We start from the raw sequence: 13,729 nt of genomic DNA, 5'->3' as shown, positions 1-13,729 counted from the left end.
AGAGCTGCCCAGGGAACATCAATGAGAGTTACAGGAGCTGCTGAACTGGAGTCAAGGCCAAACCAGGAGGAAAGGGATGTAACAAATCCGGAGCAGGAAGTGCCAGAGAAGGGGATGGAGCACTCACAGGCTTCTCCTGCTGGTTCCAAGGGACTCAGTCACCCTCCGGTGCTGCACTGCTCTACATCCAAGTGTTGCAGAGTACACACATATACACATTGCGTTGCCTAAATTTTGGAGGTCTACTTTTGTCTGTGATGACGGGGATTCACATATGAGGTAAATGAGTTGGGAATGAGGGGATGACCCTTTAGTCCCAGAGCCTTACGCCTACCCTGTGACCGTGAATGTCGGTATTCAACAAACAACACAGCAGACTTTAAGACTACTTACATCTGAAGTGTAGTTTTCATCTGGCTCAATAAGGTAAGTATGATTTCCATCATAGAACATCCCACTGTCGAGAGCAGGAAACGTAAATAGTGATTTAATAAACAGATACTAATGAAACATGGAAGTAAGTTTAAGAAGTCCATATATTTTAAAAATTTAAATATTTCAAAAAGGAAGCAGCTAAAAATTGTTTTCAGGAACTAAATGTAATTCTGAGTCAATCTTTTGTTTCTTCGCTTCAGAAAGAAAGATACTCTCTCCGTGGTGACTAAACTCTTCTTTCTTCCCCAAAGCTTCTCTACAACAAATAAACACCACAAAAATTGGCTAATTCAGACAACTGAAAATCCAATCCAGGGCCCCTACACCCATGCAAAAGAGATCTACCTGCAATAGATAAATAAGGGACCTGTCTTCAGAACATCTGTATTTGGAACACGTGCACAGCTTTCCCACAAATAAAAATACTATTGAATTGAATTGATCCTTAGGTTTTAATGGTTTTGATTAACTCTTTCCTCAGTAATTTCATATAGTACCAAGTACAAAGGGCATAATGGGATCTTTTGGGTGTAGAGGGCTGTTTTGGGCATTTCAGCAATAATAATAATGGCAGATGGTCTTTTCTTTTTCAATTGATTTTTTAAATTGAAATGCAATCAGACAGGCTTCCAATGGGTTGTGGTGAAAAGAGATACAGAGGACCAAGCCTTCTGCCATACCCATGGTTCTGGCTAAGTACTCATGCTCTCTTTCTTAATGGCATAAAATCTTCTCAGCTACAGAAATTTGAAGGTCATCCATGACAAGGACACTGTTATGTATCTCAGAAAATCTGTCACTTTGCTTGCCCATACACAATCACCAATTTTCCACGTTAAATTCCAACACACAGTTCAAGTCTAAATGAAGAACAAACTAAACTCTTAAGGCTCTTTAATGGATGAAGCTGGTCTGCGACAGTAACACCAGATGCTTTTGCATTACCACTCGAATGTTTTCTGTTAAAAGTTACCTTAAGTTTACTTAGGGAAAGAGTGTATCGAGGTTTAATCTTTAACACAATGCAGGACACACAAGTGTGATTGAATTGCACCTTAAAAGAAAGTGTTGATATAGACATTACCCTGTTAGAGCATAAAACCAAAGGGTATTTCTTATATCACTACCATTCTGATCTTCAACCAAATCAGCATTTTTTTTTAAATAATTTTGCCTTTATTGCAGTGGCATACATGCATGGTTGGGACTAGGCTGTATCAGCATGTCCCTTTCAAAGGGCTTTAAGCTTGGCCATAAATATGAACTGTAAATCCAAAGTTGGAACATAGTACACAACAGCAGCATGAAAGCAAGATTATTTATTTATTTAGATTACTCTTCAGCAAACTTTTAGGCATCAAAAGCACCCCACTGGAATTATAAACAACAAACCAAATACTTTTATTTTTTCTTATGCAGCTTTTTTTTTTTCATCAGCAAAATTGATTTTGGTTCTGCACAGGACCAGATGCAGACCAGATGCAAAATACTGTCATTCTTTTCCTTACTATTAAGAAATTTAAGCATATATTAAGTTTGTAAACCGTTACAGCTATTGATGAGCATACTTCTCTTAAGATCAGTCACTTACGGGGTTAACCACGTAGCATTCACAGAAGTAGCTTGGGTTACTGACTCTGTAAGGTACAGCAAGTGTGATCCTAAGCATTATCTACAGTTTAAAGCTGTTTCACCTTTCAAATTACCTGTGCCTATTCTTTTAGAAATAAATACTGTCTACACAGCTTAAGATAAATATTCTAGCACCTGCTTAAGCTTCTTTACCTGGGAATAAGATGAGATTTGGCAACATCCTGCAGCAAAACTTCCTTAAGTAAAATCGCAATTTTACTTAAGTACAGTCTACAAGATGAAGCTCTATCAGTAAATGGATTCTCATGCAACTGTTGCACCCAGAAGCACTGACCTCTGATCAAGTCACTCAACAGCGACAAGAATAAAAGTCACGGCTGACCTACAGATCTGACTTGCCCACGCGAAGCATTCATGAAGTCAACTGACTTCAAGAGTCCAGTGCTCTGTGAACAAATCACACGCTCACAGATGTGTTAGAGAGAAAGCAGTAGCAAAACATGTGCCATTTCAAAAACCTGAATTTTGATTATGTATATTTCTTAAAAAAACAAATTTATAGTTGTGAAGTCTAATTTGCAGTAATAACAGCCGTTTTTATTTTCACCACCAGTGGGCAGCAAAATCATAGACCAACCTGGTGTCTGTGCAACTCGCCTGGAAACACGGCACTGTAGATCGTGCCTGACTATAGCTTATTTATATCCCAGCAACCAATGTGTTTTGCATGCAAAGTTTTTTTGTGTTAACTCATAGGAAACTGTGGTTACTGCATATCCCACGGAAAACAAAAAAAAAAGAATAAATCCAAACAAAATGGCTCACTTGGAGTTCAGGTTGCAGAGATACATTTTTCATTAGCAAAGTCATTAAGAAGAGAAGAAATCCCTAATTTTAAGTACTCTGTCAGCCAGTCATCCAATTAATTTAACTAATAAAAGGAAGACCACAACATAGACATTACAAACAGAAGAACTCGTAATTTATGATTAAAGAAACCACAACATTTTCTCACATGTATGAAAAAGTCTGCTGTTACTGGACAAGATCTAGAGGTACTAATAAGTAAGAGAGGAGATTAGCATGAACTTTGGGAATATGAAGCTTATTATTGTATTAAAGGCATCTGTTCTGTCTTATGCACTTCCTAAAACTCATGAGAGCAAAGCTCCTGCCCTGCAAACATAATTAGAAAATAACTCTCCCCAACTTCCTTCAATCCAGTGAGACGCTCTGAGCTGTGGTTGGAGCTAAGGAGCTCTGATTGCCGGTGTGAGTTTCTAGTAATTGCTAGCATTTAAAATCGACTGTGGAGGAGCTAGTTGTAATGATGGAAATGCAGTGTCAGAGAATGTGAGTTTAATACAGCTCAGGAAAACATTACTTTCTCGTACCGGATGCTGGAATTACCAACCTGCTGTAGTCAGCTTCATATTGCATCTTGTGTGAAGGATAACTCTGCTGAAACTTTATTGTATGAGAAAAAGGAAAAAAAAAAAAAAAAAGACACCTCTCAAGGGAGACTTATACAGGGAAAAAAAAAAGCGTCTTTCATCACATAACTGTGTTAGAACAGGCCAATTTGAGTACCAGGAAATTTAAGAAAACAGAGCGGCAGGAGGGTCAGTCTAAGAAGAAACCCACAAAAGGATGGCAGGAAAGGATCTATGCAGGCTTTCCTTCCTTTCTGCTTTTTCTCCTAGGAGTTGGCAGGGGCCAAGACCTAATGGATCACTGCTAATGGAAGCCATGCAGTGGCTCAGGATGCATTAGGATGCTACTATTTTTAGGCTCACTGTCCATACTGAAACTGGGCTCAGGTTTCTTGAGCTGCTCAACCTTGATCATAAAAGAGATAAACACAGCTGTAAATCAGACAAGTGCAAGGATGACAAGTCTTCCGCATGCATTCTCCCCCTTCCTAACAAAGAATATACAAATCTAAAAGAAAGACACTACTTAAATATGTATACTTATACGGCTGAAACCAAAACTACAGAATAGTTAGAGACAGACAATAAGCCGAAGTTTTCCATCAGCTACACCTTGCTTCCTCAGGAAAAGGCAAAGCTCAGGTAATCTCCACACAGGCTAACTTGCTGCCGTGACTTTTCAAGCTGATCTCAGTATCAAAAGAGCTGAGACCCCATAATTCCCAGATTCAACAGACACTAAAGTTACTTGGTTGCTCTGCAAACCTGACTAGCATCTATCTTTCAATAGTGCCAAAAAATTGACAAGTCCAAAAGCCGTACAATCAGCACACAGCTCCATGTAACCTTCACATGACAGGCGCTTTAATTATATTATCACCAAAATTATGTACTTTAAAAAAAATATATTATGGCACAATTTTATATCCTTTCTTCCAGATTTTCCAAGATTTTACTGTATCAAAGGTATTATCTCATGCACATAGCTTAAGTCCAGCAATTCTGTGAAGAAAACGGATAGGCCAAGAGAAATTCTTAACTGACACTTTCCTTTGTAAAGAGAGTAGAAAAGAAAGATAAAATACATCATCGTAGCAACAACAGAGGAACACAATTTCCAAATGGTTCATGTCAATACTGGCAGTAGTTTTTATTCTTGCAGAATAGGATGTTTTCAGCTACTTTTACTCTTCTATCTCTATAATATATTATCTTAAAACAATACCTGGACACTGGCATATGTCATGTCCTCAGTTTGAAAAGAAAAAAGAAGAAAAAAAAGGCTTTTTGCAAGGTTCAAATTAAACCCATTTTTCCTAAAGATTGTTGAGTACTTAATATTGGTAACAAACTAGTAGGAAAATAAATAGCACTTATTTTACTATTAACAGCTTTATTTTGCTTAAAAGACTAATAAGCAAAGGCCAGTAAAAACAAAACAGCAGACTTACTGTAATCCATGGCATGTTGACAAGGCAACAAATGATACAGGATTTCCTCGAATTTCTCCCTGATAATAGCAATGTTCTCCTCCCTGAAATTAGAAATTGAAACTGTAAATCCACAGGACATCCCACAATATCACACTCCATCCTGTCAAACACTGTTTTTTCATAAAAACATTGCCAACCCACTGACATGGCACCAAGAATTGACTATCACTCACAAGGGTGTTCATCCCATCTCCTTTTAGCCATGGTTTGGAATCTAGACAAACATCATTTCAACTCTCTACACCAAACAGAGATATTTTCAGTGTGAAAACCTTGGCATCCTGAGACAGATTTCGGAGACAAATGACTCCAGAAGTGCTCACCTTTCTTCATTGACTAGGAAAAATATTGGAAATAGGGGGCTTAGATTCAACACCTGGTCTGCACACAGCTACCTTGAACAAGATGAACTCTGTTCTGAGAGTAAGGCAATTTCCTACTTCTAAGGAGAAAGGTGTGTTTATCAAATAATAGTAATACTTGATTTAAAATAAGAACAAATCAGAAATGCTCACTAGTGCTCCAAAACTAATGAAAACTTTTAAGTATAGCCAATCAGTAATGGAATATATTGTAAATTAATATTTGCCTCTTCTCTTCTGCAAATAAAATATACACTTTTCAAATCAAATCCAGCAGACCTTACTCAAAAAATCCCACCCTTAGTTTCACAGAAGTCACACCGATAGCAAAGTAAGGCCTACTGCACATGCACTGAATGTATTCAGTACTGCACCATGTCAATATTTGTATGCAAAATTAGAAAAACAATTCAAACATCCTTTAAATCCTCACTGCCACTCTAACCTGCAGAAGAACTTACCTATTAGTGGCAAATCCAGCTAGGTCATATTACTGCACTACTGTTGGTTAAAGGACTATGAAGATTTCCAGTGCTTTTTTTTTTTAAGAAAAAAAAAAAAAAGCAAGACTTTACTATTTCTATCCCCTACCAGCAAATGTATGAATAATCTACCTAGCCTTATTTACCCATCCATGTGAATATTTATGTCTATTTATGTCCATTATGTCCAGAGAGAAAGGCATTACAATTACAGCTTTTTCAGAAGCTGGTAGTCACGTGCATGAGGCAACAGCACAGTCATTTTAGACATCTGACACTAAACACTCTTGGATTTTCTTTTCAAATATGGAAAAAAAAGGTCAAGATCAGGTAAAGGAAAGAAAACGCATAGAATATGTTGGTAGTTTTGTGTTTTGATCAGGAAATCCTGTTCTGTTTTCTACAAGGCATACAAACTATTTTTGAAAGCAACTACGAAGTGTGGGTGCCTCTGTTCTGAGGTGCTCTCCTTAAGAGAATATAGGAGCCTGTTTGTCAGAGCGTGGCTGCTCGCAGGGAAAGGGACCTGATCTCAACCTGGTCACTGGACATCGTTAGCTCTTCCTCAAAATCTTCTCTGGAGCATTCATGCGTGCCATGCGGCTGTTGGACCCCAAAGCCCTCAGTGCAGCGCATCGGGGGCAGCTGGCAGCTGCTGTGACCAGCCACAGCAGCGCTACAGAGAAACACACCACCTGATCTGACAGACTATGAGTCTAACACTATTTGGCAGGTTTGTTGCTTCACTCTTGTGAGGAGAATCCCTGTGGCATATCTTCTGCTAAAAGCTTTACCCTTTCCCCTCCCCCTCCATTTCTTTCAATCTCGTTATTTCCTCTCTTCTACATACCACTTCTTCCTTTCACTTGCTGCAGTGACACCTCCACTGCCTATCCACCTCGGCATCTTTTTCTCAGTGTACGTGGTACAGATACAGAACACCATCAGCAAACTGACCTGCAGCTACTACCCACCATGGGCACCTTAGAGAGGTCTACAGGAAAGACCTAAGATGTCTACAGGAAAATGCTACTGGTGCCACGCAGGTAATGTTCGATAGGCTGTGCTGATGTTTATCTGGCTCATGTCCATGGGAAGCTCCGTGACTGACCTTCCATACCAGGCTACCATGGGGTGTCTGGCAGAAGACATACAACCCATCAGGCTTGGACCAGCATTTCTCAGGACCATCAAATGTTTGGGACTCAGGTGGAATACAAGTGAAAAGGAGATGGTTTGAGTTTCTGCTTTACACTCACATGCATTTTAGCCACCAACAACTTAAGTGGGACCTTGGCTCGTTTTCTCTATTTTATTCTCCTTTTTTACACCTACTTACTTCTTATATCTTAGTTACTTTAAGCTCTCTCGATTTGAGTTTTTCTTTCTTTCAGTCTGTAGGATATCCCCCATTACAGGGTCACAGTACTGCTTATGGCTTTCAGGTCCTTCCGGAATATATGAATAAAAAGTAAACAAAGAGAGACTCCAGTAAGCTAATAACAAAACTAACAATCAAAGTATATAGATAAACTAAAACCTTATGAGTAATAAAATACTCTCTAAACAGAGCTCTTGCAGTAGTATTCCTGTAAAAGATATAACTGGAGTAAGCATATGAATATGGGAATAATACTGAAAAGACTAACAGTAGGGAGTTGTACACAGTTCCAACTGTGGAAGGAATTTGGAGTAATTAAACAAATTAGTTTGTTCTCAGAAAATGTAGTTAATATGTACCAGAAGTAGAATCTCAGGCTCCATTAGTTTGCAAAACCATGTCTTTGTAACGAGGAGGAACATTTTTTCATACTAAGAATCCAAGTCTGTGGCTCAAAAGTGTGTTTTGATCTTCTTAATGAGAATCAAATAAATGCCCCATGATAGTACCTCCAAATTAATTTATTCCATAATAAATCCATGAACAAATTTTTACGCATACAGATCTAGAAAAGAAAAATATAAGAAAAAGAGCTCTAAATTCTTGCCTAAGAACAACACAACTCAGACACACAAATTCTATTCTATTTAATCAAATCAGTTCAACTCATTGATCTACAGAAGTTCACAGTTATTCTGGTGGAGACAGAAATATAACTCTATCTTCTCAGTCTTGGGGAATGATTCTTACCACTACAAGACCTTTATTTCTATATGCTAACACCTGGGGGATATTTTTTTTTTTTTTTAAACACATGGACTTACGTTCTTATCAACATAATGCAAGTCACCTCAAACCAGTTCAAAAAATTTAAGAAGTTTAAATGAAAATAGCTTTTTTCAAGTACTTGATGCACTAGTGGTGCGTTGGGTTTTTCTGAACTCTTTGGTATAATAAATCCTGCTGTCAGGATACTCCTAAATGAAGTGCTAAGAATTGTTATAATCTCAGCAAGGAAATAAGAGGTGATGCAGTGAAACCAGATGTCACTAGCACTGGTTGGCTCTGGGAAGAGTGATTGCTCAGCACTCCTTAACAGTGTCTCAAGCAAATAAAACGTGACAGTAGCGTGTGGCACGTGGTGGGGAGAGTGCAAACTGCATATTGTACTTCTGGGAGACTCATTTTCAACAGTTCACAAAACCTATGAACAGAGAAGCACTTAAAGCTTCAAAGTCTGGGACTCGTTCTGTACAGTCAGGACAACTGAAGGGACTCTACAGGTCATTGCTTTCTTTGGAGCATATGTAATTTTTGTCAAGTTTACTGTCGTTGCCTCCCTGTAGTGCTCAGACTGAAATCTTTTTGGTTTTGACATGTACTAAAGCTCCTTTATAGCAGGTGCTGTAATAAAATACACTGTACTACAGGAAGAATCGCAGTATACGTGAGATCTAAGACCACCAAAAGACTACATGTAATCATCTATCTATCTTCTTTTACTCTCCTCTTGGAAACACTCACTGAAGGACTGGGATTGTCTTCCTTCTCTATTGGTATCCGTAGCAGTGAAACAGGAGCCGAAAAAAATCTTTTTTTTTCCTAAAAATATTCTGGGCCTCTATGAAAATTAGGACTTCCCCCCAAGAGCTGAAATTAGCACCATTACCAACAACAATTCAATCCAGAGCATCAAGGGTGTTTTGTGAAAAGCTACTGGCTTCCTGTAGCTATTAGAGCTCCTCTCTGCTCTCTCAAAAGCAGGCAATAATTGCCCATCTCAGCAAATCAAACCTCCACGCTGGCCTTTGTCAGCTACTGGGGAACGGTTTAGTGTTAAGATGAAGAGGAAATAAAACTGCTCTTCAAACATATGCCAGCCATCAGCATGAGCAGCAAATTTACCCCTTTCTGCTCTAAAACTGAACCTAGCCGATGTGGAGTCTCGGAGAAAATTAAGCTAAATATCATCTACCACAAGACAAGGTGACAATGCCTGTGACACACACGTCCAACACATACACGCGCACACTCACGCTATATACAAAGGCAGTCTAATGGTACAGCAGAGAGGAGTTCAACATTTTTGCCTCCACAAGGCAGACAGCCACTGTTCCTGCTGTGGTTTGGACGACGCAAAGCAAATTTTCTGCCAATGCCCATGGCACGTGGTTGTCCATTTCCTCAGTTCAGTAAGTTCTCCTTCCTTCATGAAACCTCTCAGTCTTACTGGTGACTTCCAAGAGCAATACAGAATATGCGGTTGTTTAATAAGAAGTCTATTGATTTAGGGAGCTAAAAATGTAATAACATCCTTGCCTCCCTCCCCCTCATATCCCTCCCCCCCCTCCGCCGAAAACAATCAGAATGACCCCAGGATCAATTAAAACAAATTAATCATTTTGATAGTGGTCAGTTTATGACTTAGTCTTCACCTTCATGCTTAACTTGGACAATTATAGCAAAATCCTGAATTAGGGGTATCTTGCCCTGTGAACTGCTACAGCTCCTTGCCAACCAGCATGCAATCCTTTTTGCCCATCTCAGCCCAAGTTTCCCTGCAGCCTGTCCAGTTAGGCAGTGCAGCAAAGATACTAAAATATGAGAAGGCAGAAATGTTAGCAATGCAAGTAAAATCTGTCCCCATTTGTACCCTTTAAGATAGTTTGTCCTTGCCCAGAGAGGCACCAGCTGCTGAGTAAACACAAAGAGACAACCAATATTCACAATGAAGGGGGGAAATAAGTAAAGCAAAACAACAGCCACGACAGTCGGTGATGGCGGCAGCTCACTCTTCTCTGCAGTCTCAGTGAAGAAAGCATCTGCTGACCATACACTGACAGCGTTGTTATTCACCTCAGAGACACTATGACCTTCCCAGGGGAGGAAAATTAAGGATGCACATTCATCTGCTTTCAAATAACACCCGACATCAGATCTTCAAGTAAGCAATTTTCTGCAATTAGGAGGTGCTGGCCATTAAAACTCATGCTACACTCAGACACTGACCCTAAAATTAATAACTTCCTTCTTCCAGCAGCTACATATTCCTATTTTAATACTCATTAATCCAAAGGAAAGGAGATTGCTAGTCTAGTTCTGATCCTAGTAACACAGCTCCCTCTTTCCTTGCAGCAGAAAGCTCCCAAATGGCGAGCTAACAACCACGCCACCGGTCTGTGAAGTGCCGGATAAGGATCAACTTTTTAAAGACCTACCCATTGTGGGGTCACTAGTCTTAAAACTGCTTCCGTAGTAATCACTTAGATCTATCTGCAAATTATTGATGCTTGCACAAGTTTTGACCCTGTGATAACTAAGACTGTAGGAGAAAAAGCAACAGGAGAAGAAAATGCACCCACCCACTGACTTCTACGGCAGAAAACTACTTGTTATGGATGCGTTTCTATTTGTAAATAGAAAAGCCAAAATGTCACTTTGACCTGTGAAACTGCATCAGGAGAAAATCTCTTCTAACTGACACGTGCTTCAGCAAAGGCGGGGGAACCTGGCTGGCTGGGCTGTGCTGTTCTGCACAGCTCAGCCCTTACACAGCTCAGGAACAAGTCCAGGGACCCTGGCATCACCTCTTTGCAGAACAGGTCTCTGGACTTAGCTACGGTGTACTATAGACTCCTGAAAGCCAACTGTTTTGAAAATGTGAACAGTGCCCTCCCTTTGTAGGAGGACAGCTATCACATGTACAACTCAGAGCTGATATGCTGTAGTGACATTAGGTTGTAACGCTATTTCAGATTCTGAAATCAGAAATACAGATTCCAAAATTAGGATAAAGCATCACTGCTTCTAAGGGTTCTCCACAAAATGCCCATGTTTAAAGACTGTTGGCAGTACACTCAAAAAAACATAGATACACGTGTACATGACAGGATCCTGCACACAGGCGACTCGCTCCAACTGCCTTTGGTGACTCATGGTGGGCGCTTTCAGCAGATGGCGTGTGCTATCAGCCCAGCTTCCCAGTCCGGAGGCCAAATGAGGCTTGTGTTTACTGCCCAGTAGCTATGAGAGAAGATTCTCCATGAATGTAGCTGCAGGGTGTGGATCGAGAGTTCATGCCAGCGCAATGCCATCTGGTCTGGGAGCTGCCTTGGCATCTGCTTGTGAAACAGCCTCTTGACTTGCCTTGCCTTACCTTAGTGTTAGAGAAAATTATTTTAATTATCAGCTGCCAGATAAAGATGAGGCAGAGGAGAACAGGGTTGGTTACCTCTTCCTGCCTATTCTGTTGTCCTTAAGTCAGCTCTCATAGCAATGCCTAGTGTCTCTGAGTCACGGCATACAAGTCATTTTAATGAGAGCCATTTTGCCCAGTTCCTGCATGCCTGTACGCAGGGAAAAGGAAGCCAACATTCTAAGGAATTATACAAAAATTCTTTATAATCTACCCATACTAATCTGTCACATCAGTTCATCAGCATACCCCCAGTCTGAGGCCAAGTTATAAGCACACGATGTACAAGATTACTATAAACACAACACAGAAGACGTAGGGCACGCACTCTATGTGGATACCAATCAGTCAGAAGAAATTAAAGTTCTGAGTAAATTGGAGAAAAATACTGATTAGATTTCCTTATTGGCTCATTATTTCTGAATGACAGAAACTTCTCTTTAAGTGAGAATTCACAGAGCTTGAGCCTGTGTATAGAAACATTATCCTGCTGTATACAATACAGTGACAGTTCGGTATCCATAGGGAACAACAGATGTGTCTAGGCAAAGCTATTTACAGAAGTCAAGATCAAGTAAGTAAAGATGTCAAGCTAAAGTACACTGAAGTCTTGCATGGAAGCGCTCTTTTGGAAGTACAGCTGCTTCAGTTTGCTTAGCTTAATTCCCCCTCAAAGGGATTAAGTTAAACCCAAAAAAGATACTTTTATTTTTTAATAAGAGCATCTACAAAGGGATTTAATGTTCTTTAATGTTATAGCAGTAGTTAATTTCTCTTAGCTATGCTCAGTCTTTGCACAGTCTCAATTTACAGAAAGCTTGGTTGATGCCACTCGCTGCCTATGTATGCTGTATGTTGAAGCTCACGAAAAATAAATCATGAGGTGCACAAAGTCTGGCAGGACTTTTCTGCAAATTCAGGCACTTGGACCACTGCCTTTCCTCTGGGGCATGTGAAAACTGCAGCAGAGTACGCAAGATGATGCTTGCTGATGGTGACAAAATCACGCGACTTCTGACTTCATCAGGACCAGGACTTCATCACCAGGGCCGGCCCACATCCGCAATGGGATGTGGATGTACATTTTAAGCTCTTGATGGCTTCTACTTTCTGACAATTTTTTTCCTCTCCAGGACAGGATTTATTTTTTTATGCCACGAAGAAAAGGAAGACAAGAAAATTAAATCTGCAAGATCCTACCTGAGTCACAATCTGAGATTCATTCTAGTGTAGTATATTCAAAAACATGTCCTGGGAAGGACTCCTAATACTGAAAGCTGCCACTTTTAATTTCCTCCTTCTCAGTAGCAGGATGTAAGCTAGTAATAACAGGGAGATAAACACACAAATGTACATTACAAGTGCCAGCCAGCCTGCAGGACGGTTAGGTCAGGCAAATGTATTAAACACAATGGCTGGTTATCTTGCCCTGGTACCCCACAGAGGATGCTACGTTTTACTGAATCCCAAAGGAATCACCTTCATAATTCAAACAATGCTAAAACAGAAAAGTGAGATATTTCTCAATGCCTATTGAGTCAGTGCGGCAGCACGACACTGCTGGAAAAAAAGATGTCCAAAGTAACTGAAAACACACAGAAATTTAAAAATTTTGTCAACTCTTCATGAGGACACATATAGTAACATTAATGCCAGCCAAAATCTATGGGAAGTAATTTGACCAGTATACTCTGGGAGCACAGTTCCCTTTGCGATGGCAGCATCCTGTAAGGTATGAACCACACAGTCATTCCCTGCTCCACTGCTACACTCTGATCTTCTCCTTCTTGTGGAACTTTCGATTTATGAACTCCCATCATACAGCAAAAACGCCTATCATTAGTCCCTATGTGAAAGAAGTTGCCATTTGTTCTATCCAATTTCATCCCGTTTTTATTTAGTCCATTGGTTAAAGATAGCCAGTTCTCCATCTGATCCTTCTGTGCACAGTAATGCTTCCCAGTTTTGTACTGCTAGCAAATTTAATTAATATACACTTTTTTCTTTACCTAAGTCATTAATGAAAATATTTGATGAGAGCAGTCTGAAGATCAACTTTGCAGGAATCCCCTGCTTAAGTGTGTCAGACTCACAGACTCCCTGTCAGCTAGTTTATTGCTATCACTAACAAGTAGATTATGGCCTAGATTTATTAATAATTTGCCACGAGGAAAGTAGGGCCCTGTTGAGGGAGCAGGGCAGAGAAGCTCTGATGACACTATGGGAACCCTTATTCAAAATCTTCTCTCAAACAAGCAAGAGTGATTTTTCTGGTATTAAGAGCTTCTCTAGTCTCCGGACACAGTTGAAAAAGCCCTGCCAGAAATAGGCATATATAATTCCTGCATTATTTAT

General features: G+C 39.9%; 1 protein-coding gene across 6 annotated transcripts in view; it reads right to left on the bottom strand.

Moving 5' to 3' along the window:
• The window catches only part of ADAM22 (ADAM metallopeptidase domain 22), a 136,779-nt gene that overhangs the window by 54,821 nt on the left and 68,229 nt on the right, over positions 1 to 13,729 (bottom strand). For 4 of the 6 annotated variants that reach the window (XM_063324791.1, XM_063324787.1, XM_063324789.1 and 1 more), the window contains exons 5-6: positions 4,913 to 4,995; positions 394 to 457 (exon numbers count right to left, since the gene is read on the bottom strand). In XM_063324791.1, coding sequence (XP_063180861.1) covers positions 394 to 457; positions 4,913 to 4,995 — 147 coding nt within the window. The remainder of the gene's footprint in view (positions 1 to 393; positions 458 to 4,912; positions 4,996 to 13,729) is intronic. The other 2 variants (XM_063324790.1, XM_063324792.1) reach the window with 1 other exon arrangement.

The sequence above is a fragment of the Chroicocephalus ridibundus genome, chromosome 2 (genome assembly GCF_963924245.1).
Source record: "Chroicocephalus ridibundus chromosome 2, bChrRid1.1, whole genome shotgun sequence".
In the NCBI taxonomy this organism is placed as follows: Eukaryota; Metazoa; Chordata; class Aves; order Charadriiformes; family Laridae; genus Chroicocephalus; species Chroicocephalus ridibundus.
Note: the sequence above shows the minus strand (reverse complement) of the source record. Positions and strands in the feature narration are given on the sequence as shown.